The sequence below is a fragment of the Myripristis murdjan genome, chromosome 16 (genome assembly GCF_902150065.1).
Source record: "Myripristis murdjan chromosome 16, fMyrMur1.1, whole genome shotgun sequence".
Classification (NCBI taxonomy): Eukaryota; Metazoa; Chordata; class Actinopteri; order Holocentriformes; family Holocentridae; genus Myripristis; species Myripristis murdjan.
In genome coordinates, this window is record NC_043995.1 from 543,229 (window position 1) to 569,924 (window position 26,696).

Below are 26,696 nucleotides of genomic sequence, written 5' to 3' on the forward strand. Positions count from 1 at the left end.
CTTGCCCTGCGTTCCAATACTCATACTATCATACTATTTAGTAGGGAAAAAAAAGATTTAGTGTGTCCCAATACATAGTATGTCAGATGCAGTATGCCAAGAGTACCAGGATGTTCTACTACATCCGGTCAGATTTCGCAGTATGGATTTCAGCATGCTGCTCTGGCCATTCTGACCCACAATCCTTTCTGCAGTGGACGTTACGTCGCACTGACTGAGTTGCGTGTACAGGCCACGCCCACATACGGACGACAACAAAACGCACATATCGCACAAAACTCGCTCAGTGACAGCAGAAGCGACAGGAAGACAGAAGATAATAAATATGACAGAGGACAGCGCAGTATGAAACAGCACCAGCATTTTGACAACAACATTTGCCGCTATGGACGGCGGCGGAAGTGAGCGAGAGGGCCGGACTTCAGGGATGATGTATGTAGTGTGTCCCAATAGTATGCATATGCATGCATATTTCATACTAAACTACATACTTTGTAAGGGCAGCTGCAGTACATACTAAAAGTAAAAAGTATAAGTATGCGATTTGGAACGCAGGGTTGCAGAGCACAACTTGCTAGCTTGACAACCCGGTCTTTTTCTGTACCATTCCATTTGAAAAGTCCTCACAATTTTTGTCGCTTCCTTTGGATTAAATCCTTGAGGTCAGGTCTTGGTTTCCCGGTTAACATTACGTTTTTTTCCCCTCAAATATCAAGTTAGAAAGTCTTTTCATGGGAAATCTCCACCTTCGCTGTTAGCTAAAAGCACTGCGTGCCGGTGACAACAGCATCGCGAGACCTTGTGGGGGGTTCAGGGCCTGTCGGGATTCCCGACATTCCCGACTCGGGAAGCCAACCCACAGAGGTAGAGAAGCGCTGTGATGCCCATTGAAGACAGCAGACTTTACAAAGCTGCCATCTCCACATTTGGAGAAAGGGATGAGGTTTTTGACAGCAGCAAAAATGCATGCTTCACAAAACGCTCGCTTAGTGGCTTTGCAAAGGATTAACCACTCTCTATTTTTGTACCACTCTGCATTGAAGTACCTCTCTCTTTGGCCAAATCATCTAGCAGTCTCCTTTTGGCTATAATTAGCTGTGCTGTTTTACCCGTCTTCATGTCCCGACAACAATCTTCCACATAGTCGGAACCAGCCTGGCTCGTTTCTGTGCCGACTCCGGTGACAGTCTCAGCGAGAACAGAGTTGCTGCTTGGGAGTTTTTCGGGCTGTCCTGGTTGGGTTGAAGATCCAGGCTCCGAAAGAGTTGTGGAAAGTGGTGTAGCATTTTTCGTGAAGTTCAAATCTGTTTGGCACTATTTTGTTTTCTTATTGGGACATGTTTACAGAAGCATGCAGTCAGTTCAAATAGGCAACAAAACACACAGCAATGAAGCAATTTTATTGGCTGTACAGTACACCGTTATTTGAAGTGTGCGACATCCTCGGGATTAAAAATGAAATATTCTTCTTCTCTATTTTTATGTTTGTGTACTACGGAGCCGCGGAGTGACCATAGAGAGAAAAATAAAGCGTCGGACAGCGTTTTTCACCCCAGATGAATTGGAAATCTTAATGCATTCATTCAGCGAGTTTGAACATGTTTTTTTTTTTAAAAAGTGCAACACCGCTGCAGTGGCAAAGGAGAGGGAGACGGCATGGGAGAACACTGCTGCTCGGGTCAATGCATAAGTTTAAATGTAGACCGTTGTAATAATATTACAGGGGAAAACTGCTTGAATGGTAGCCTATTAATTTATTTCATTTAGGTGCGGTAATCCCGCAGGGGAGAAACGCACTTGGCAGCAGCTTATGAAATGAAATATAAAAACATTTTTCAAACAGGAAAACATCTATGCACGGTCTTGTAACCATCTCCCGACGAATATTTAATTCTCTGCGCAGTAACACTGCACCTTCATCCACGGGATCGTTGTCGAAACGACATGCCATGTTCATGAGAAAAAAAAGTTGCCACCTAACTACTAATGGACTTCTAATAAAGGCCTTCTGACTGTTTATTTATTTATTTATTTATTTTAATAACAGACGGCAGAACTAATATGTCACGCCAAAACTCGCCTGCTGACTGAATGAATGAGGAAATTAAATACCGTGTGTGGCTGAAAGAGGGCGGACACAGAGAGACACAGCAAGAGAGAAACTCGAGGTTTCATGAGAAAAACCTGGTCCTGACCAGGTTAGTTTCATGGAGTCTGTTACTGCGGTAACTGACCGAGAGCTTACTTCCTCTGTGAAACAGGCTAGAGTTAGCGTACCCATCTTTCTCTGGTTTGAGTTACCTCCCTTTGTGAAATGGAAAACTCAGAGTTTCCCTCATTTCAGGGCTAACTGACTCAGAGTTTTCACTAAATCTGCTTTGTGAAACGGACCCCTGGAGCACACGGGGAGTTGCGGAGTCCGTGCTCGGCCTTGTCATGCAGTAGTCAGTTATCAACTTCGGAAATGCTTGGTAAGTTTTGTGACCGTTTGTGTCGAGTCAGAGGTCTGATTTGATTGGCTAGCATCGCGCCATATAGTAAACATGTGACGTAATGCACTACCTGAAGCAGCACATGCAGTTTTCTGCACCCCCAGAGAGCAAGAGAGAAAAAACTCATTGGTTTTAGCTATAGGGTTTGTGTCTGGACTGGACTCTTTCTGGGTCTGGATGTGGACCGCGGTCCACCAGTTGAAGACCCATGATTTAAAATGACCGCCGAGTGCAATGAAGTGGATGAAATGTACAACCCAACGCTGTGGCCTGAAGGCACTTTTGTGCGGCGATTCTTTGAGGCGCACAAACCCAAGCCTACAGTCGGGCGACAGTGATGAATGGGCCTGTACTGGAGGCTGGGGTGCGTGATGCCTAGTACTAGCCACAGTGGTGCTGGTCAGAGTTGTGTCATATAACTCGCAAGGCTTGCGCCTAGGACAGAGTGCTGGGACAGAGCGCATCGTGTGGTGGTGACCAGCTACTGGAGACCACGGACATTCTTTGCCTGCAAGAGACGTTGATAAACTTAATTCTGTCCACACTGATTTTCATGGGGCAGGAGAGTCCACAACAGATTTAAGCACCAGAATGGTGCGTGGCAGAATACCCGGTGGTGTGGCCATTTTGTGGTGCAAGAAATATGACCCAATGATCAGTATTATAAGATTGGAGGTGGACTGGTGCATAGCAATTAAGGTTATACATGGCGCGAATGTTTTTATTATTTTGAATGTTTATACCCCATATGATTGCTACAAAAATGAAGATGAATATTTAAACATATTAGCATTTATAAGTTCTTATATTAAGGAAAGTGCGTATGCAAATATATGTGTGATGGGTGATTTAAATGCAGACATCTCTGATGACAAAGCTCTCACTGTTTTAAGTCAGCACTTAAAACAGTTCTGTATAGGCAGTAAACTGGCTCTTTCCAGCAAGAAATTCCTGCCTGTAGACAGCTATACTTACATCGGTGAGGCATGGCACACAACATCTTGGCTAGATCATGTAATCTGTACAACTGATGCTCATGACAGTCTGGAAAAAGTTGAAATTTTGTATGGGCTGACTACCACTGATCACTTACCTGTCTCTATGATGATAAATGTTGAAAACCTAGCTGACTGCAACAGTTCAACAGATGATGGTGCCTATGAGGCTAAAGTAGATTGGGCTAAGCTCTAGAGAGGATGTCTTGTATTATTGTGGGAGATCAGATGTTTTCTTAGGGGAAGTTCATCTCCCCATCGATGCTATTTTATGTTCAAATATTAACTGTGATGATGCTTCTCACTGTCAACACCTCTGTGCAATGTACAATAGTATAGTGAGCGCTATACATGAGGCCAGTAGACCTCTACACACTAACCCCGGAAAGGCTAAGAACACCAAGCCTGGTTGGAACAAGTATGTAGCTGACCACCATGCAGACGCTAAGGCAGCTCATAGGGACTGGGTTATTGCTGGTAGACCCAGACAGGGGCCAGTCCTAGAGCACAAGAAGGTAACTAACGCTAGACATAAATATGCAGGGCGTTTGTTGACAAGCATGAGCAAGCTATAAGAGCTCATGCTATGGCTGAGACTCTGCTTGGCAACAATGTCACTGAGTTTTGGAGAAAGGTAAAAGCAACAAATAAGGCCGAAGCAGTACTGCCATATAACATTGAGGGTGTTTCTGGTGCAGACAATATAGCGAAGCTGTGGAGGCAGCACTGTGTGGCTCTGTTCAACTGCATCAAAAGTGAACCCTACTGTGTAGGCAAGTTAGATGAGGAGGTGGTACATTTTACTCCCAACGAGGTTTACCATGCTATAGGGCAACTAGTCGATAACAAAGCAAGGGGCAAGGATAAAATTACTGCAGAGTATCTCAAGTTAGCCAGCCCCAGAGTTGCAGCGCTGCTGTCTATCTGCTTCACGGGGCTGATGACATATGGTGTACTGCCAGACACCATGCTGACAGTCATATTAGTGCCCGTCATTAAGGATAAGGCAGGTAAAGTAGGGAGTATGGTCAACTACAGACCCATCGCATAAGCCAGCATTTTGTCAAAGGTGCTAGAAAAGATGCTACTAGATAGGCTGAGTAAGTTTATTCACATCACAGATAATCAGTTTGGTTTTAAGGCTAAGCACAGCACTGATCTATGTATCTATGCCTTGAAGGAAGCTGTAGAGGCATACAGAAGACAGGGCTCTACAATGATTATTGGGTTTATTGATGCCTCAAAGGCATTTGACAGAGTTAATCACAACTTGCTCTTGGCTAGGTTCAGGGGTGTGCCTGGATGCATCATTCGCATCCTGGTGTTCTGGTATGCCAGACAGGGTATGCAAGTGAAATGGGGAAACAACCTTTCCAACCCATTCACTGTAGGCAATAGAGTACGGCAGGGGGGGCTTCTGTCCCCAGCCCTATTCAACCTATACATGGACGACCTGTCAAAGCAGTTGGGGGGGTTGTAAGACAGATTGCCAGATAGGGAACATCCTGCTAAATCATCTTATGTACGCGGATGATTTGGCGGTGATGTCCCCCAGTAGTGTTAGGTTCCAACAGTTGTTTGACATATGCTCAGAATACGGGGTTCAGTTTGATGTGAAGTATAATGCCAAAGAAAGCATTGTGTTGATTTGTAGGACCAAGGAGGACCAGAAGCTTAATTTTCCAATGTTTTACCTGTCAGGGCAAACCCTTTGTGTGTGTAGCAGTACAAAATATCTGGGGCACATCATCACTGACAAGATGGATGATGATGCTGACATGCTCAGACAGATGTTTGTTGAATGTGCAAGCTAACGTGTTAGTCAGGAAATTCCACTACTGTTCTGATCATGTTAAAGTGAATTTGTTCAGAGCCTACTGCTCCCTTATGTATACAGCACCCCTATGGGTCAACTATAAAAAGGAGACTTTGCGTAAACTCCATGTAGTGTGCAATGACTGTTTGAGGATATTGCTGCAGAAGCCCAGGAGCAGCAGTGCCAGTAAGCTTTTCTGTGACTCAGGGTTCAGCAATTTACAGACTCTCTTGAGGAACCTGATGTTTAAGTTTTGTACAGACTCGATGAGTCACAAAACTGTATTATGATGATGCTGTGTAACCCCAAGTGAAGTTCGGTTAGATACTGCTCGCATTTGTGGAAACATTGGTATGAGTGCCTGCTAAGACTATCATGAATTTAGTATGTCTTTTTAATCTGTCTGTATGTTTTTAAATGTTGTTTGTTATTTTATTGGGCCTGAGCCTGCAATAAAGTTTATATCAAGTTTATATACACTATATTACCAAAAGTATTCGCTCACCCATTCAAATGATCAGAATCAGGTGTCCTAATCACTTGGCCTGGCCACAGGTGTACAAAATCAAGCACTCAGGCATGCAGACTGTGAAACAAGACATTTGTGAAAGAATGGGCCGCTCTCAGGAGCTCAGTGAATTCCAGCGTGGAACTGTCATAGGATGCCACCTGTGCAACAAATCCAGTCGTGAAATTTCCTCGCTCCTAAATATTCCACAGTCAACTGTCAGCTCTATTATAACAAAATGGAAGCGTTTGGGAACAACAGCAACTCAGCCACGAAGTGGTAGGCCACGTAAAGTGACGGAGAGGGGTCAGCGGATGCTGAAGCGCATAGTGCAAAGAGGTCGCCGACTTTCTGCACAGTCAATTGCTACAGAGCTACAAACTTCATGTGACCTTCAGATTAGCCCAAGTACAGTACGCAGAGAGCTTCATGGAATGGGTTTCCATGGCCGAGCAGCTGCAGCCAAGCCACACATCACCAAGTGCAATGCAAAGCGTCGGATGCAATGGTGTAAAGCACGCCGCCACTGGCCTCTAGAGCAGTGGAGACGCGTTCTCTGGAGTGATGAATCACGCTTTTCCATCTGGCAATCTGATGGACGAGTCTGGGTTTGGAGGTTGCCAGGAGAACGGTACATTTCAGACTGCATTGTGCCGACTGTGAAATTTGGTGGAGGAGGAATTATGGTGTGGGGTTGTTTTTCAGGAGCTGGGCTTGGCCCCTTAGTTCCAGTGAAAGGAACTTTGAATGCTTCAGGATACCAAAACATTTTGGACAATTCCATGCTCCCAACCTTGTGGGAACAGTTTGGAGCGGGCCCCTTCCTCTTCCAACATGACTGTGCACCAGTGCACAAAGCAAGGTCCATAAAGATATGGATGACAGAGTCTGGTGTGGATGAACTTGACTGGCCTGCACAGAGTCCTGACCTGAACCCGATAGAACACCTTTGGGATGAATTAGAGCGGAGACTGAGAGCCAGGCCTTCTCGACCAACATCAGTGTGTGACCTCACCAATGCGCTTTTGGAAGAATGGTCAAAAATTCCTATAAACACTCTCCTCAACCTTGTGGACAGTCTTCCCAGAAGAGTTGAAGCTGTAATAGCTGCAAAAGGTGGACCGACATCATATTGAACTCTATGGGTTAGGAATGGGATGGCACTTCAATTCATAGTATGAGTAAAGGCAGGTGAGCGAATACTTTTGGTAATATAGTGTATATATACAGTATATTTGAATACAGCCACTTGTTTTTGGCGGCTTTCAGAGAATATACAGAGCCATCAGAAAGTATTCACACCCCTTCACTTATTCCACATTTTGTTACGTTACAGACTTATTCTAAAACCATTTTGAGTATAGTTTTCTTTAAAAAAAAAAAAAAAAAAAATCTACACAAAATAGCCCATAATGACAAAGTGAAAACATGTTTTCAGACATTTTTGTAAACTTATTAAAAATGTAAACATTTATACATAATAGGTACATAAGTGTTCACACCCATGGCTTAATATTTTGTTGAAGCACCTTTGGCAGCAATCACAGCTTCAAGTCTTTTGGGTATGTCTCTACAAGCTTGGCACCTGTTTTTGGGCATTTTCTCCCTTTCTTCTGTGCAGATCCTCTCAAGCTCAGTCAGGTTGGAGGGGCAGCGTCTGCAGACAGCCATTTTTAGGTCTATCCAGAGATGCTCAATTGGATTCATGTCCGGGCTCTGGCTGGACCACTCAAGGACATTCATAGACTGCTCCTGAAGCCACTCCTTTATTATCTTGGCTGTGTGCTTCGGGTCATTGTTGTGTTTGAAGATGAATCGTCGCCCTAGTCTGAGTTCCAGAGCACTCTGGAGCGGGGTTTCTTGAAGAATCTCTCTATATTTGGCTGCTGTCATCTTTCCCTCTATGTGGACTAGTCATCCAGTTCCTGCAGCAGAAAAACATCCCCACAGCATGATGCTGCCACCACCATGCTTCACAGTAGGGATGGTGTCAGCCACGCAATGCACACTCATGAGACAGATTTTTATCCAAAATCAAACTCGTTTTTCATTAAAAGCGCCTGCAATTTCGATCAAACATAGATATATTACCTGTTCACTGTCTTCTCATCTATCCAGCCATCTAAGGTGTGAAGGAAACCGATGCCTACTTTGGATGTTACTGCCGTCAGAAACCAGCGGTGTCATGTTTAAATGGGTTTTGCTCGCAACTTCTGGTCCAAATAGCCACTAATTTTTGGCGACTCACAGCTATAATTTCTAACATACACAAACACAACATGCACAAATGATTCATCAATCTCATCAACATTTTCTGCTCAATCTGGCACTACCAGATGTTACACAAAGTGACATCTACTTCGGACAGTATAAATATCCAAAGCTTGCAGCGCCATATTGAAAACTGGTTTGGTTGGCTGTAATGCCCAACATTGTTCAACAGCTACATTATGTCTGTGTGCTATCACACATTAGTGAGCACTCATACATACAGTATGATGTACATCTACTTTTTCAAAATCTTCTGCATAATCTACTGACAGCAGCCTCAAATCAATCACATCTGTACTTTCCACATCACCAGCTGTGGCTCTGCCATTTTCACGTCAGTTTTTTTCCAGCAGACAGTTGCTTTGAAATGCTATTTATTTCTATGTTCCATTCCTTTACTTGAACCAAATCTTTACATATCATACATTAAACTATTCAGCATCTTATCCTGCATCTGTTCATGTGAAGTGTGAAGCACACTGCCACCTAATTTTGAAGCTTTGTTAGGGTCACTCTGCCATATCAAAATCCATTTTTTCCTCTGCCATGTCAAAATCTATTTTTTTCTATAGTAAGTTGGTTTGAAGTGCTCTTTATTTTTGTGTTTCATCCATTAATTTGAACCACACCTACACATATTACATATTAAACTGTTCACTGGTTTCTCCTGCTTCTAGTAATGTAAAGTATGAAACAAACTCACTTTGAACATAGCAACTGTCATGATAAAATCGGCTTTTGCTACCGCCTACCAAATGGAAACACAAGCCCCTTTTTCATGTTTTATGGCAATATTTTTTAACATACACATATCATATACCTAACTCTTCAGCCTCTTCTCCTGAATGCTGTGACATTTTTGTCTAAGCCACTGCAGCTCTACTTTTCTCATAACATCTTTTATTAGGGTGGCACTGCCATGTCAAATTCTGTTTTTTTCAGCAGAAACTTGCTATGAAAATTGTTCTGAAGATGTTTCACCTCTCATCCAAGAAGCTTCTTGAGTTCTGACAGACTGGTGGGGAGACCCAGCTATTTATCCTGTGTGGGAGCGTGTTCCAGGTCGTTGGATCTGAATTGTCAGTGCTCGTCCCTGTTGTGATGACAGTCATTAGTGTTTGTGGAGTCACCTGACTCCAGGATTGAACAATAGTCATTAAGGTCGTTAGGCATGTCATGTTTTACTAGCAGCAACCACCCACACCACCACCCACTATTGACATAGCAAAGTGAATTAGACTGGAATTGAACATATGGCCATGCATTCAGCAACAGAGGCGAGCACATTTAAAATTTCTACAGAAACATCAGCCAATTCTAGTTATAAATATAGTTTTCCAGTATTTTAGTTAGGGTTTTTTTTTTTTTTTTTTTTTTTTTTTTGCTAAAGCCATTTGTCACACCATTTTCAGTGTCTCAAAAGTAATTGGACAAACCACACTGCAAAAACTCAAAATCTTACCAAGATTATTTGTCTTATTTCAAGTCAAAAATGTCTTATTTCTAGTCAAAATATCTCATTACACTTAAAATAAGACATGATCACCTCAGAAGTAAATTGTTTTTAGACAATTTTCGCTTGTTTCAAGTGAAAATTCACTTGAAATAAGTGAAAATTAGCTAGAAACAAGAAACAAATTTTGCCAATGAAACAAGCAAATTTTCTCTTGTTTCAAGCAAATTTTCACTTGAAACAAGAGACAATTGTCTAAAAACAAGTTACTTCTGAGTTGATCATGTCTTATTTTAAGTGTAATGAGATATTTTGACAAGTAATAAGACATTTTTGACTTGAAATAAGACAAATAATCTTGGTAAGATTTTGAGTTTTTGCAGTGTATACATAATAACTATAATTATAAGGATTATAATTAATATTTGGAGGAACGTCCTTTGCAGTCTATGCCTGCCTGAAGTCTAGAAACCATGGACAACATCACCAAATTTTGAGTTTCCTCTCTCGAGATGCTCTGCCAAGCCTTTACTGCAGCTACCTTCAGTTGCTCCTTCTTTGTGGATCTTTCAGCCTTCAGCTTGGTCTTCAGGAAGTGAAAAGCATGCTCGTTTGGGTTGAGGTCTGGGGACTCACTTGGCCATTGAAGAATATTCCACTTCTTTGCTTTCAGTAACTCTTGGGTTGCTTTTGCAGTATGTTTTGGGTCATTGGCGATATACACTCTGACACGCTGTCCCATCAGATAGTATAACCCTATAAACATCAGAATGAATTCTGATGTTTATGGGGCTGATGAGACTTTCCAAAAACAGTTTAGGTAGGAAGGAGTTTCAAAGTGATCCTAAAGTGAAGTTTTGATCTGATTCCACATGTTTTTGTAAATATGTAGAAGTAGTGGTACTGTCCATCCTTCTATGGAGTTTTAGTGTTCCATCATGCTGCTTCAGAGGCTTTACCCTCAAGACAAACATTTAGGATTTTTATTATGATTGTTACTGTTATTTTTGGCAATTTTGCTTTATTTGACTGTGACAGTAAAGTGAGACAGGAAAGGCAGGAGAGAGAGAAGGGATGACATGCAACAAATGGCCTGGGCTCGGATTCGAGTCGTTGGCCACTGTAGTAGAGACTTGTTGTAGTATGTGCTCTATCATGTGAGCCACTGAGGCGCCGACAGCAAACAATGTTGCAAATAAAGTATTATGATGCTACTTGGTGCCCCAATGTCGGGAGGGGGGTGGGGAGCTGGGGTGGCCCCCCCACCCCCAGTAATAAAATAACTACAAATAGACACATCAGGTTAATCTATCTGTATGTCATTATTTTGTCTACAGTGAATTGGTTTATTCTATTAACAACAATAATATTTTTAAAAAAGGAGAAAATAAAAAAGAACAAGCACCAGAAAGAACAAGCACCAGAAAGTAAACAGTTCGTGTTTTGAACTTTGACCTTTGAATACAGGTGATGTGATGTGAAATCTATTGATCAGTTAGTCGTTTAAGAAATAACCAGAAATAGTATTAACAGTTTTCATTTGCAGATAGCTTATAAATTTAGTGTAAATCTGTGGATGCGCCAACTCGAGATTTATGTGTCACAAGTACTTAAGGAATTTCAAATTGCATTTTTCTCCCCCTCACTTTAAGTGTTCTTCCCCTCTTGCTAAAATCACAATATGCTATTATTTTGCCATCAGAAATAGTCTGTGACCCTGCATTCCATGGGCTCTAGTTTCCCGGCGCAGCGCGGGGTGGCGCAGTGAGGCGAACCCCGCGCAGAGCTAGTTTCGACCGGCGAAGCGGCAGAGGCGGACAGTGTCCAAGTTTCGCAGGCGGAGGTTCGCCGAGATGGGAGTGGCGGCGCAGCGGGGGGAGGTGTCGACAGAGGGAGGTGTCGACAGAGTCGGCTTGGCGCAGTGACAGTTTCGTGCCAAAAGGCTTCGCCGAGGTGCGCCAAAAGCTCGCAATCTGAAACCACGTCTACTTTCAGCGCAAGGCGGAGCGTGGCTGGCGCAGTGGAAGTTTGGCTGGCTGGCGCACATCACCAAAACCTCACAATCAGCACAAACGGTGCCAATCTCCTTTGATCTGACATCAGCTGTGACGGGACAGTTGATATGGAGATATATGTATGTGCTGATTGTGATCGTAGCATTGAATAGTGTTTTTTTCGGTATTTATTGCATCGTTCATGTGCCTGACATTCCGGAAGCCTGCCTGTGAGGTTTTGGTGACGTGTCCGCACTGCTCGCCGGTCTCCGCTCCGCGCCTTTCTCCTGAGCTCCGCTCCGCCCGCGGCAATAGACCTCCATGTCAGCTGTGTAAACTTTCATTACGCCTTCGCGCAGCGCATTTTAAAGGCAAGGACAGGGGCTCATTTGATTGGTTACATGTGAATCGGCTGTGTCAAACCCACTCCACGCCTTCTCTCCTCCCTTGCGCCGGTAGGAGGGACGGCGGAGTACTTGCGCCACCGAGAACGGCGTGCCAAACTTGGAAAATCCGCCTGGCCACTCCCAGTTGGCGAAGCGCATCTGCGCTACGCCCCCGCCTCGCCTGGTCTGCGAAACTAGAGCCCCATGTGTTAAAGTGAAACCTACTCTATCTTTGTGATGAATAAAATGGATGAAAAAAATGACTGCTTGTAACATTTTGGCATGTAAATAGTCAAATTTAAAAGATGTTGAATGTCAGCAAAAAATATTTGCTATCGATTGCTATCAGTTAAAAAATATTGTTATATTAGCCTTTTTAAAACCATATCTGTTGAGCATTGGTCACCGTGTATGTCTGTGGTCAGTCAACACTGACATCATTCATCAAGACAGAGAGAAGTGTGACCACACATAGATTAATCTGTAGGATGAATTAAGCTGAAGACTTTAAATTTATGCTATTTGTCTAAAACAGTTCCCAAATCAACCACAAACACACATAACTGTTTGTTTAAATGTATTAAACAAAAAACATTATTGTCATTTAAAAGCATTAAAAGTAAGAATTGACAAAACTTAAACTTGTTCAACTATGTGATGTGGAAATGGCAGATCTTGAGAACAGTGTCAGAGGAGGTATGCATCCTGCTGAAGAACATCTTTCTATTTGAGAATTGTTTTGAAAATTCAGTTTTTCTTACGGTCACACAAACTACAGCTGAAAGGGAGCTGTTTTGTAGACTCAAAGAGAAATATTGGGTTATTGGTGTCTTGTGAAGATAGATAATAATAATAATAATAATAATAATAATAATGATAATAATGATAATAATGATAATAAATTGTATTTAAAGGCGCTTTTCTTGGCACTCAAGGTCACCATACAGAACACATTTAAAAACATCAGAACATGGGGTATTTTAAATCATTCAAGGCTGGCATCTGAGGATAAATGTTAAAATGAGGGGAATGGGGAAAAGTAGAGCCCCCATTTGCATTGCTGGTGTTTCTCAGGGAAGGAGGGAGTGTGCACTGAGCCAGAAAGTGAATCTGTCAGGAAACAATGGCCTTTTGACAAATGAGCACTGACAATAGTTTGCACACACACACACACACACACACACACATTCACAGTGCCAAATATTCCTCTTGCCTGGCCACCTCCTTCATTCTCTCTCTCTTGACTGGACTTAATGTTTCTATCCCACTGTAAAAAAAAAAAAAACCCTCATGTTACAGTGATTTACTAATTCACTGATTTAGACCTACATTAACTCTGTTACAGCCTCAAGAAAGATACCTTCACAAAATAGTATTTCTCAACAGGGACTTTTGAAGACTTTTGAACAGTCTGTCAACATTACTTCAACACGTGCAGTGTAAGGGATCTTTGCTGATTAACTGATCTTTATGTAGAATTCTACATAAACTTGACTTTATACAGCATCAAGACTATGTATCTGATATACTGCTTAATGGGTTGTTCTCATTGCCTGTGTTGTGCTGTCTTCAAGGGGTGTGGGCTGCATTTTCATTGAAATGATCCAAGGAGTGGCTGCCTTCCCTGGGATGAAGGACATCCAAGACCAGCTGGAGAGGATATTTCTGGTGAGTCAATGATTCTGTTGTGTGTGTGTGTGTGTGTGTGTGTGTGTGTGTGTGTGTGTGTGTGTGTGTGTGTGTGTGTGTGTGTGTGTGTCTGTGTGAGTGTGTGTGCGTGTGTGCGCGTGAGTGTGTGTGCTGGTTGGAACTATTGCCGAAGATGTCCTGCACTGCATTTCATCATTGAAGCCTGAAGCAGGCATACAGTACATACAGTGCAGGGCTGGCTGATAAAGCATACACTAAATACAACACAATTTTGGGGGGTCAAGCACCAACGGTGAGTAGGCACCCTATTGTTTTTGTTATGTTTCATCTTATTCTTGTGATTGTAGTTCTGCCATTTTTTACTTCTTTTTTAACCTACTTTTCATATTCAAAAACTCAAGAAACTTAATTTTTGAAAACTTATGAAACTCCCTACAGCAATAGTATGCTATAGTTCAAATCTGAAACTTCGCAAACACAAATAGCTGTTGCTGCTCACCCGTTTATCCGAAATTTACGAAATTTGGTACATATATTACTCAGGTTATATGAACTGAACACAACTCATGAGGTTGGCCATATTGGATTTTCCTCCATATTAGATTTTTTTAATTGATTTTTTCATTATCCCCCTGAGAGGCTTTGTCTAATTTAAATTTAAATGTAGCCTAATTTAACTGTTGTTTGAAATGTATTATTTAGGGATGCTAGACTGCCAGCATTGCTAAGGATTTCCAAACAAAACACATTAAAACAGAAAAAACACAAATTTAAGTGGAGTGAGTCTCTAAACAAAATACACTGAATCTTCATCTTCAATTAAAAGCATAAAAAGTAAGAACTGACAAAAGTGTAAATTGGTCACCTTTGGTCACATATCTTGGAACTGAATAGCATTGGCGGCAGTATGCAGGTGTCTAATTAATGCACATGCTGCACTCCCACCTACTGTATGTGTTAGTTCATAAATCATGTGTGCTGAATGCTTCCAGCAAGTGAGGATCAATATGTACATGTGAGTATGGAGATGGGTCTTTGAGCCCACTGCTAAATTGCTTACATCTGACATCAAATGTTAACCTTCTCAGGTTGAGTATTGTGAGACTCTTGATCTGGTCACTCATGATGAGGACATGGCTCATTTATGTCTTGTAGGCAGTGTTGGGCAGTAGCGGCATTACAAGTAGCGACATTACTAGTCCAACTACATTTCTCAGTAGCGTGGCTGTAATGTCGCTGTTTTCTAAATCAAATAGCTTTTAAGTAGTGAAACTATTTTACTGATCAAATAGCACGGTAGTGTCCACAGAAGCTACATTTTCCCAGGCATTTTTAAATTTTAAATGCAGCAGAGCTTTTGCCGCGGTTTGAAATAGAACTTGGAGCATTGGGTGATGTCAGCGCTGCTCACGGACCTGCAAGTGTAGCAGACAGACGCTCTTCTGTTTGACGCCGCGTACCTGTCCTAATTGTCTGCTGCAGCGGGACACGAGCACGCAGGTGACAAAGATGACAGAGGAGGAGGGAGATGCCAATATTGAGAAACTTCTGTTGTGTTGCGTGAACAAGCACCTGTTGTAAGAAAGATCAGGATGCCTGGACTCCAACTGATAAGGAAAAAACGTTTGAATGTAGAGGTAGAAGCTTGTTCTCTCTCTCTCTCTCTCTCTCTCTCTCTTTCTCTCACACGCATCATTTTTTGCCAAGCTGTTACTGTTCGGAGCAGGATTCTTCTTTTGCTCCGGTGATTTGAACCACGTTATTGAGTTTAAACATTGTCATTTAAACATTGTCTTCCAAATGTGCCCTAATTTTAGCATACATGCAAACACAGGTGTGCACACAAACATACATACAGACACACACACACACACACACTAACATATATACACACCTCCCCCACATTAGCATATACACACAACCTGCTTTTTGTTATTATGTGAAGCATGTTGTTTGTTTTTGCCATGGTTTGTAGCAGTAAAAGCAGAGATAGCACAGTTTCATCAGCTATTGAACTTAACATTTTTTGCCTGACTCTGTTTGACTGACAGTTTTATTGATCACTACGATAGCAATGACTTGGAATGAAGTTGGTTCGATGTTAAAAAAAACAAAACAAAAGGAGCTTTGATGTAGTTAAGCTACATTTTGTCATTGTATTGTAGCTTAGCTTGCTACATTTCTCTGGAGGGTAGCTTCAGAGTAGTGAAGCTTCATTTAATGTAGAGTAACTGGTAGCTTAGCTCACTACATTTTCCAAGTAGCTTGCCCAACACTGCTTGTAGGGATTGACCAGTTAACGGTCTGGCTGATTATCAGTTACAATATTTAGGATTTTTCAACAGTTGGTACCGTAATTTGGATTTACAATATGGCCAATATGAAAACTAGGGGTGGGTATTGATAAGAAATTATCAATATCAATGCTATTATCGATTCTTCTTATTGATACAAGTATTTATCAATTCTCTAATCAATTCTAAGTATGTTATTATGTCCCTGGGAAAGACAGGGGGTGGTGAGGTGGGTGTCCCATACAATAACCCATACATAACCATACTAACCCATACTAAACCATTAAACAACCTTAATCCTCACATAACCACAGATGACTAGCATAGCTGCCAACACTCCTGTTTTTCCCGGGTTTCTCCCATATTTTAGACTCATCTCCTGTCGCCCTCCCGTTTTGTCTTTTCTCCCGGGAATCTCCCGTAATTTACAAGCCCCAACTTTTGTTAATAGTAATGAGAAGCACACAATAACAAAGATTTTATTTTGAAAGCTCAGACTGGAAGCGGCCGCAGCTCCGTTAGTTTAACAGAAGCTGAAACACACGGCAAAATGTTTTTAACTGTAAATTATACAACACTAAGATCCGACCTAGCAATCTGATCTGAACGTTTAGAATGTGCTCAAATGAGCATGACAGCACGGCTAGCCGTGCTCAAATGAAAAATACCTCATCACTGAAAATATTACTCCGCCTTTATCTTATTGCCTGGGTCTGTGTGGTTTCCATGTCAACATGAAACGTTTCACCGAAACCCGCATCAAAAGCCACTGTCAATTTTGTTCGCCTGCATAATAGACCATTTTGTTATCAATTTTGATTTATTTGGCGACCTAAGTTTGGATGAATGGCTGAACGAGGAAGACTACCTGAAAAACACCAGGCAAACAGCTGATTTCTCAACTGTAAGAAAAGAAGAGCTAAACAAGATCCTCTGTGAATTTTATTGACACTTTTAAAGGCTTACAGTGCAGCAACAAAAAATGGCACAGACATGGGGTCAACATTTTTGGAAAGCTCTTGACCTCTACTATCATGCCCGATGGCAAACCAATAGGGGGCGCCACTGACTAGTGTCAAAACATGGAAAAAACATGATTTCACTATCTTAAGAAAAAAATAAATAAAATCTGACCAAACAGGCGTTCTTCCCACACCCAAAAACTATAATAAAGATTGAAAAATAAGTGATCACAACATCACATAATAGACATAACATATTAGAACTACAAAATCTATGGCGCAGGACACCTCTGTGTGTTGCAACTCTGCACGAATTGTAGTTCTGGTACCCCTCTTCCGGGTTAGGCTAAACATTGTGAATTTAGGTTTAAAAACCATACATACGGTAGTTTTTCAACAGCAAAAGCATAACCTTAACATGTAGCCTATGTTTATACCACGAGTAAAGATGTGTTATGAAAAAAAAAAAAAAATATATAGACTATATAAATCGTTAGTGCTATTTTGACGTGTTTCCGCGGTTTTTCCACCTGCTCTGTTTCGCTGACTGAAAGGGTTGTGTTCAATGGCGAAACATATCAGCACATTATCAACTTTCATGCACTTTATTACACTTTATTGACTTTATTGATGAAAGTAAAATCAGATACGTCGCTGATAAACACTAGGATTATGGGTAATGTAGTGCTTCTCCGTGATATGACATCGCAAATAAAACGTGTTTTCTTAAAATAAAGTTGATATTATACGGGACTTGTGGACTCGGATGAAGCACATGCCATCGTTACACATCCTCATAGCTCGTGGTAAGTCTGCCTTGGATGGTTACAACGTTATGTAATAATCAGACCTTTTTCCGGAATATCGATTAAATTTGCACTTCCGGGATCTATTCCCGAGCTGATGACCTTGTAATCACCGGGCTGGAGACCAAACATCAAAGCTATGCCAGGGCTGCTGGCCTAGCTGGTGACCAACAAGGTGAGGAAGCACCACCGGAGGAGCTGCACACTTTGGAGCAACAAGTCGTTCAATTTCTGACAAGTAAGAACATTTACCTGGAGAGTCAGCAAATTTCAGCCTGTCACACTCTTCCACGTAAGGATAAAAAAACTAAGCCCAGAATTGTTGTCAAGTTTGTAAACAGGAAGCACAAAGTGGAAGTGTTAAAACAGGCAAAAAAGCTAAAAGGAACTGGGGTGTATGTAAATGAACATTTGACAAAGAAAAATGCTGAAATAGCTTGGAATGGCCGTATCCTCAGGAAGCAAAACAAAATACAAGCAACCTGGACAAGGAATGGAAAAGTGTTCATACGGTTAAATGGACCACCAGAGCAATCTAAGGTGCTTGTGGTAAGAAATTTGAGAGACTTGGATCAATATAAGTAACAAAGGCAGGTGGCTTGCAGTGAAGATCTCAGTTTGTTTGTTTTTTTCTTAACATATTTTAAATTATTTTCCCTTATAAAATGGAGGATGAAGAGTACATTTGCTTTTCTGCTGAGGAAGATGGTGATGAGCATTCTGAGAATGAAGATACTCCAGTTGAGAACAGCTTTAAGGAAAACTGTTCACCAATTATTAGCTCTGTTAAATGACTGATTCATTTAAGAGTCAAGTGCTTACAAGATCTGAATACACAGAACACACAAGCTATGATTTTGAAAATGATGTGGATCCGGAGAATCATGTTTTTAATCATATAAATGATTCTTGTAGATATTATACCGATGAACAATTTAATGATAGTGTGGAACTTGATAAGGCTTTTTCAATTATACATTTCAACTGTAGAAGCCTACTTAAGAATTTCACCAAAATCAATGAATATTTGGATACATTTAAAAGTAAATTTAAGTTGATTGCTTTATCTGAGACATGGATAAATAGGGAGAATAATATTGACTTGCATATAAGTGGTTATGATTTATATGTTACCAGTCGAGCTAACAAGAGTGGAGGGGGTGTGGCCCTCTATGTGGACAGTGACTTAAAGTGTAGACCAGTGGAATGTATGACATCTGTAATTGATGATCTAATGGAATGTATTGCTGTGGAAATCGAGTTAGAAAGAACAAGAAATATTGTTGTTGCATGTGTTTACAGGAAACCAGCGTCAAATGTGGACACTTTTAAGGATAGTTTAGAAGAATTGATGAATGGTTTAAATGAAAATAAAACACTTATAATCTGTGGCGATTTCAACATCGACCTCTTAAAGGTATCTGCACATAAACAAACTTCAGATTTTTTGGATGCATTATATAGTAGAGGGTTGTACCCACTGATCACAAAGCCCAGTAGAGTAACCACAACTAGTGCAACATTAATTGACAATATTTTCACAAATGTTTTGGAGAATAGTATCAATAGTGGTCTAGTAATAAATGATATAAGTGACCATTTGCCTGTATTTGCCACATTTAATTACCAATTACAGAGAAAGAAAGATGAAAATTGCCACAGATATATAAGGGTAAGGACTGATGAGGCAATTAACGCCTTCAGAAATGACCTCTTAAAACAGGAGTGGAGAGGGGTTTATACAGATGAGGTAAATACTGCATATGATTCATTCTTAAAGTGTTATTTAGCTCTCTATGATAAACATTGCCCAATAGTTTTATGTATGCATAAACGTAGTTACAATAGAAAACCCTGGATAACAAAGGGTTTACTAAATGCTTGCAAAAAGAAAAACAAATTATATAGAGATTTCATAAAATCTAGAACAGAGACGGCAGGAAAACAATACAAGGTATACAAAAACAAGTTAACAAACATATTGAGAAAAGCAAAAAAGGAATATTATAATAACATATTGCAAGTAAATAAAAACAATATTAAGGGTACATGGAACATTTTGAACAATATAATAAGAAACCAATCTGGATCAAAAGATTTACCAAACTACTTTATAAAGGACAATAAGGTGATTAAAAACATGAATGAAGTGGTCAATGAATTTAATTCTTTTTTTGTAAATGTTGGGCCTAGTTTGGCAAATGACATTACAAAAAAAAATGGCCATACAGGAAGTGGTTGGAGGGGGGAAAATAAGGTGATGCAGTCAATGTTTCTGGGTGAGGTGAGTGAGAATGAAATAACTTCTGTGGTAGCTAAAACAAAAAACAAGACATCAACTGATAGTGATGGAATTGACATCAAAATAGTAAAAATGACAATTGATTGTATAATTAAACCACTATGTTATGTTTACAATCTTTCATTTAAAACCGGTGCTTTTCCAGATAGGATGAAAACAGCTAAGGTCATTCCACTTTTTAAAGCAGGAGATAAACACAGCTTTAATAATTATAGACCAGTATCACTGCTTTCACAATTTTCAAAAGTGCTAGAAAAATTGTTTGTTCAGAAATTAGATAGCTTTATTGAAAACAATAATTTATTGAGTGAGAGCCAATATGGTTTTCGGACAAACCGGTCTACAGGTTTAGCAATAATGAAAATAATAGAGGACATAACAACAGCAATTGACAGAAAGAAATTTACAATAGGGGTATTCATTGATTTAAAGAAAGCATTCGATACAATAGATCATTCAATTTTAATTTCTAAGCTGAATACATATGGGGTGAGAGGAGTTGCTCGAAACTGGTTAACAAGCTATTTACACAACAGACAACAGTATGTCCAATTTGCTGGTAATACATCACAATATATGAACATTGAATGTGGGGTCCCGCAAGGCTCGGTTTTGGGGCCTAAACTTTTTATTTTATATATTGTAGGAGCCATATATTGCTTTATTGATTGATTATTTTGTGTTCAATTAGTTTTGTCTTGTTGCCATGGCTTTGTGTCACGTGAGCACTGTGGTTGATTGCTGGCAGGTAGGTTATATTAGTATGCTTCACCTGCACGGGGGAGAGAGGTGAGTTTAGGTAGCCGTAATTTTTGTTGACCGCATCTTCCTATTTTGCTTTCTTCATGATCTGCCTTGACATGCTCTTTATTAAGTGTACAGCCGCTGTAGTAGCCGATCGTTATTAAAATATAAAAAAAAACTTATCTGGACTCAGTGGGCTTCCTTGGACAAGCAGCAGCAGCGCGTCATACAAAAAATAACAGGACCTATTCTCTGCCTCTCGAGCGACTTTTTTGAGGTACGGAAAGCCGCAATATTTTGTCAACAAAAAGAGGCATCAATTGTTAAAAGCGTTCGCTTGCAGCGCAAAGGAATCTGCAGGACGCCAGCGCAGCAATCCCGACACAAAGTAAGACAAAGCGCCACATCATACATCTGTCATGGAGGACAGGTAAGCTCACCTGTGCATGTAGTGTGTGGAGAATGAATCCGGATTGCATCGACGTTGAGGTAGCACACCTCCGCTTGGAGAAGTCGAATAAATGAATGCTGGTCGGATACGCAATGTCTGTGCATTATGTTTGCTCTGCGCTCTGAATGCCCGTCTGCATTTTAATGCTGATATGCGAAGCTTTTTTGATGTTACATGGAGGAACGCTGATGCTGCCTTGTTGAAATGAAATGTGATTTGTTGTGCATCGTGGATGGATTTAAATGCCATGGTTCATTGAAAACTGAATGAAAAGCTACAAAATGAGTCAAACAAATGACGCAGTGTCGGGCTCTGACATGGAGTTTGTGAAACAAAGGGAGAGGAAACTCACTGAAAAGGGTTTGCTGAATAAAATTGAAAACCTGCAAAATGAACGCAAACGTGTTGTTGATAAAATCAAAGGGTTAATACCAAAAATGAAAGAGCTCATGAAACAAAGAGAAAATGTGTCTGATGTGAAACAATGTTTGGGGGATTTAAACACACTATGGGAAAATGCCACAACCTCACACAATGAGCTTTTGCCTTTACTCCCTGAGGATGAACAGAACAAGCAAAATGAATGGTTTTTAAGCATTAAGAAATACAGCAATACGTTTCAAACGGACACTCAAAAATGGATTGTTGAAACTGGACAAAAAATCTCTCAGGAGCAACAGGATTCTGCAGAAATCCCACTTCACGAAACAAATGATGAATTAAGTCAAATTGTGGATGACATCAATCCTAATGATAGTGCTTCAAACGTTGGAAATGATAAAGCATCATGGTGCTCTTCAACTTCTGCACGTTTAAAGGCCGAAGCTGAGCTGGCAGCCTTAACCATGAGGCACAAATTATTGAGGGAAAAGCATGCTTTGGAAGAAGAGGAACAACGCTTGCGTAAAAGGAGAGAAGAGCTCCAACTGAATACTGAGATTGCTGAAAAAATGGCAAAACTTGAAGTTTTCAAAATTCGAAGCACAGCAAGTGTAAGGCGGACATCAAAGGTCTCAGATGGAATGAAATCATACTTTGAAAAGGCACAATCTCAGAAGTTACTTGATGTTCATGCAGAAGAATTCATTCCAAAACAAACTGAAACAAACACAAACCCAAATATAACCTCTCTTGAACAAAACCAAATGCAATTTCATGTGAACCCCTCATTCAGCACACATGAACCATACAATGGACAACTAGAAGGTAACACAGTGGCTGTGGAAAACAAAGATGAAGTTCTGGGCATCATGAGGAAACAAAATGAAATAACTACGTTGCTGATACAACAGCAAAACCTCTCAGCTCTACCTAAGAGAGAGATACCAATCTATGACGGTGATCCATTGAAATATCACACGTTCATCAGAGCCTTCGAGAATGGAGTTGAGAGGAACACTACTAACAGCTGTGATCGTTTATACTTTTTGGAACAACACACAAAGGGTCATGCTAAGGAGCTTGTGAGAAGCTGTCAACATATACATCCAGACCGAGGATATCCAAAAGCCAAAACTTTATTAAAGGAGCAGTTTGGGAACGAACAAAGGGTTGCCTCTGCTTACATGGATAAAGCCCTCTCATGGCCTCCAATTAAAGCAGAGGATGTGAGGGTTCTGCAGGACTACAGTCTCTTCCTTAGAGGCTGCTGTAACGCTATGGAGGATGTGCAGTATCTTTCAGACATGGATATGCCTTCCAACATGTTGAGCATCATTAAGAAGCTGCCTTACAAACTCAGAGACAAATGGAGGAACCATGCCTGTGAGCTACAGGAACGACATAGCCGGAGAGCTAAGTTCACAGATATTGCTAACTTTATTGAAAGGCAAGTGAAAATTTTGACGGATCCTGTGTTTGGCAATATACAAGACTCTCAATCAACAAACATAAATAAAGGAACAAACAAACCCAAGTCACAGCTTCGTCCTGGACACAAGGGGAGCAGCTTTGCTACAACTGTAGGCCCTGTGGAGAACAAATATCAGCCTGCAAGGAAAGAAAAGGAAATCAAACAAATGGGAAGGAAAGCATGCATCTGCTGTGGAGGAGGACACATGTTAGATGTATGTGTGCAGATGGGGAAAATGGCTCATGAGAAGAAGATAGGCCTCTTAAAGGAAAATGGCATCTGTTTTGGATGTTTGTGCACAGGGCACATCAGTAAAGATTGCCGAAAAAGGATTTCCTGCTCAAAGTGTAGCCTTAAACATCCCACTGTACTTCATAAGGAGCCCGTTAAAATTTCTGAGCAGATGGAGAGGAGCCCAGAGATGCATGTTGACAACACACTGGTGTCAAGTGGTCTTACAGGGGCTGGAGATCTGGACTGCAAGCTGCCCATTGTTCCGGTCCAGGTTAAATCCAACAAAGGAACCAAAACTGTCATTACCTACGCTTTCTTGGACCAGGGGAGTACTGCGGTGTTTTGCACTGAGGGCTTAATGCACAAGCTCCACCTCACAGGGAGGAAGGGACGTATTCTCCTTAGAACCATGGGCCAGGAGAGAGTCGTAGGCAGTAACATTGTGTCAGGACTGGAGGTTGCAGCACTGGAGGGGGACAATTTTCTTGAGCTTCCAAGAGCTTACACGCAAGAGTCCATGCCTGTGAACAGAGGAAATATTCCCACTGAAAAGGATATTGAACAATGGCCACATCTGAAACACATTCACCTACCTCAGGTTGATGCAGAAATTGAGTTACTTATAGGAACCAATGTTCCCAAAGCACTGGAACCATTGGAAGTGGTGTGTAGCGTGAACGATGGACCATATGCTATCCGAACCATGCTGGGCTGGACTGTCAATGGTCCACTGACAGGAAGCAGTGGAGAGGCTGTTAGCTGGGAGCATCCTCAAATAACTGTCAACAGAGTTTCAGTCGTGAACCTGGATGACCTCTGGCAGCAACAATTTAAGAATGATTTCCCTGAAAGTAGTATTGAGGAGCAGCAAGGGATGTCAAGGGAGGATCAAAGGTTTATGGAGTTTGTCAATAATTCAGTGAAACAGGTGGAAGGACATTACCAGATTGCGTTGCCCTTAAGGAACAGTGATGTCCGCATGCCAAACAACAGGAGAGTGGTTGAACAGCGCCTGTGTTATTTGAGGAAGAGGTTTCAGAAGGACTCAGCATTTCATGCTGAGTATAACACCTTTATAAATGACCTTCTGGCTAAAGGCTACGCTGAGAAAGTGCCTGAAGAGGAGCTGGACCGTGGTGATGGTAGAGTATGGTACATACCACACCACGGAGTCTACCATCCCACTAAAAGAAAGATCAGGGTTGTGTTTGACTGTGGAGCAAGATATCAAGGAACATCACTGAATGCTCAGCTTCTACAGGGCCCTGATCTTACCAGTTCTCTGATTGGAGTGGTGACTCGATTCAGGAAGGAACCAGTTGTCATCATGGCTGACATTGAATCAATGTTCCACCAGGTCCAAGTCCCTCCTGATGACAGAGACCTCCTCAGGTTCCTCTGGTGGCCACAGGGAGATATGCGGCAACCACCCGCTGAGTATAGGATGAAGGTGCACTTGTTTGGAGCAACGTCATCTCCCAGTTGTGCTAACTTTGCCCTCAGAAAGTGTGCAGAGGACCATGGGCATCACTACAGTAAGGAGACAGTGGATAAACTGCTACACTGTTTTTACGTGGATGATTGCCTCGTGTCAGTGGCCACGGAGAGGGAAGCAGTGATGCTTTACAGGAACCTGGTGTCTTTGTGTTCCAAGGGTGGATTTTCTCTCACAAAGTGGTTGAGTAACAGGACTGGAGTGCTGGAAGTCATCCCAGAGAATAACAGAGCAAAGGGTATTGAAGGATTGGACATGGAGCTGGATTCACTACCTGTGGAGAGAGTGCTGGGTGTGGAATGGAGTATTAAATCAGACTCCTTCAAGTTCAGAATAGTACTTAAGGACAGACCACTTACCAGAAGAGGAATCCTCTCGACTGTCAGTTCCATTTATGATCCCCTTGGGATGTTGAGCCCTGTTGTTTTAACAGCGAAAATGATCCTGAGAGACCTGTGCAGGAGAGGGATAGGCTGGGATGATACTGTGCCTGAGTCAGTCTCTAAAGATTGGTTGGGGTGGCTGCAGCAGCTGCATCTGTTGGAAAGATTTGAGGTCAACAGATGTATGAAACCACCAGGCTTTGGACAAGTTACTTCAGCTCAGTTGCATCACTTCTGCGACGCCAGTGAACATGGTTACGGAACGGTGACTTACCTGTTGTTGAAAACAAAGAGTTCAGAAGTACACAGTGCCTTTGTAATGGGAAAAGCTCGAGTAGCTCCTCTGAAATGTGTAACAATCCCCAGGATGGAGCTTATCGCTGCAACTATGGCCAGCCGTATCGACACGCTGTGGAGGAAAGAGTTACAGATGGATCTTTTGGACTCAGTATTCTGGACGGACAGCACATCGGTGCTGAAATACATTAGGAATGAGACTTCACGTTTCAAGGTATTTGTTGCTAACCGGGTCTCACAAATCTCCCAGGTTTCCTGTCCCACTCAATGGAGGTATGTGGACACCAGCAGCAATCCTGCGGACATAGCCTCCAGAGGCGTGAAAGTCGAGGTATTTGTTACTGATGCTACTTGGGTGTCAGGGCCTCACTTTCTTTTGCATCCTGAGAGTGAATGGCCTGTTGCCCGGGATGACATCTATCGTCTTTCACTTGGTGACCCTGAAGTTAAAGCGGTGGCTGCAGTGAATGTTGTGCAGGCTAGAGAAGAACCTGTAACCCACCTCATTGAGTACTTTTCCTCCTGGATAAGGCTAAAGAAATCAGCGGCGTGGCTCTTAAGGATTAAGAGCTGGCTCATGTCCTGTGCAAAGAAAAGAAGACAGTTACATCAAACCTTTGCACAATTTGACATCAGCAAGGAACAACAGGCGTCGTCTGTGGAACAGGAAATGAAAGAGTTTAAGAGGACAGCGGTGCACAGGAGCCTCACTGTGAAAGACCTGGAACAAGCTGAGTTAGCTATCATCAAGTTCTGTCAGGGAAAGAGATTTCCCGAAGAGCTAACCAGTCTGGCAAAGGGGCAGCCAGTTAAAAGGTCCAGTCACCTCCATAAGCTCTGCCCACAGCTGCAAGATGGAGTCCTGAGAGTTGGTGGAAGGCTCAGTAGATTGTCTATGCCTGTGGAAGAGAAACATCCTATTATCCTGGCAAAAGATCTCCACATCTCAGAGCTCTTACTTGGACATGTACATCAGGAAGTGGGACATGGAGGCCGTAACCATATGCTGTCTAAGCTGAGAGAGAGATACTGGATAGCTGGTGTGAGTTCAGCCATCAGGAGAGTGTTATCCAAGTGTATCACGTGCCGTCGCCTGAATGCGCTACCAGTTCACCAGCAGATGGCAGATTTGCCTCCTGAAAGAATCATCCCAGACGAACCACCATTCACCCGAGTGTGAGTGGACTGCTTTGGCCCGTTTGAGGTCAAGAGTAGAAGGAGCATGGTAAAGAGGTATGGTGTTCTGTTTACTTGCCTCGCCATTAGAGCGGTACATATTGAGGTTGCCTCATCGTTGGACACCGACTCCTT

At 41.8% G+C, this 26,696-nt stretch overlaps 1 protein-coding gene across 2 annotated transcripts in view; it reads left to right on the plus strand.

The window, feature by feature from the left end:
• cdk14 (cyclin dependent kinase 14) overlaps window positions 1–26,696 on the plus strand; it is a 433,611-nt gene that overhangs the window by 294,004 nt on the left and 112,911 nt on the right. For both annotated transcript variants that reach the window (XM_030071499.1, XM_030071500.1), the window contains one exon: window positions 13,490–13,583. In XM_030071499.1, coding sequence (XP_029927359.1) covers window positions 13,490–13,583 — 94 coding nt within the window. The remainder of the gene's footprint in view (window positions 1–13,489; window positions 13,584–26,696) is intronic.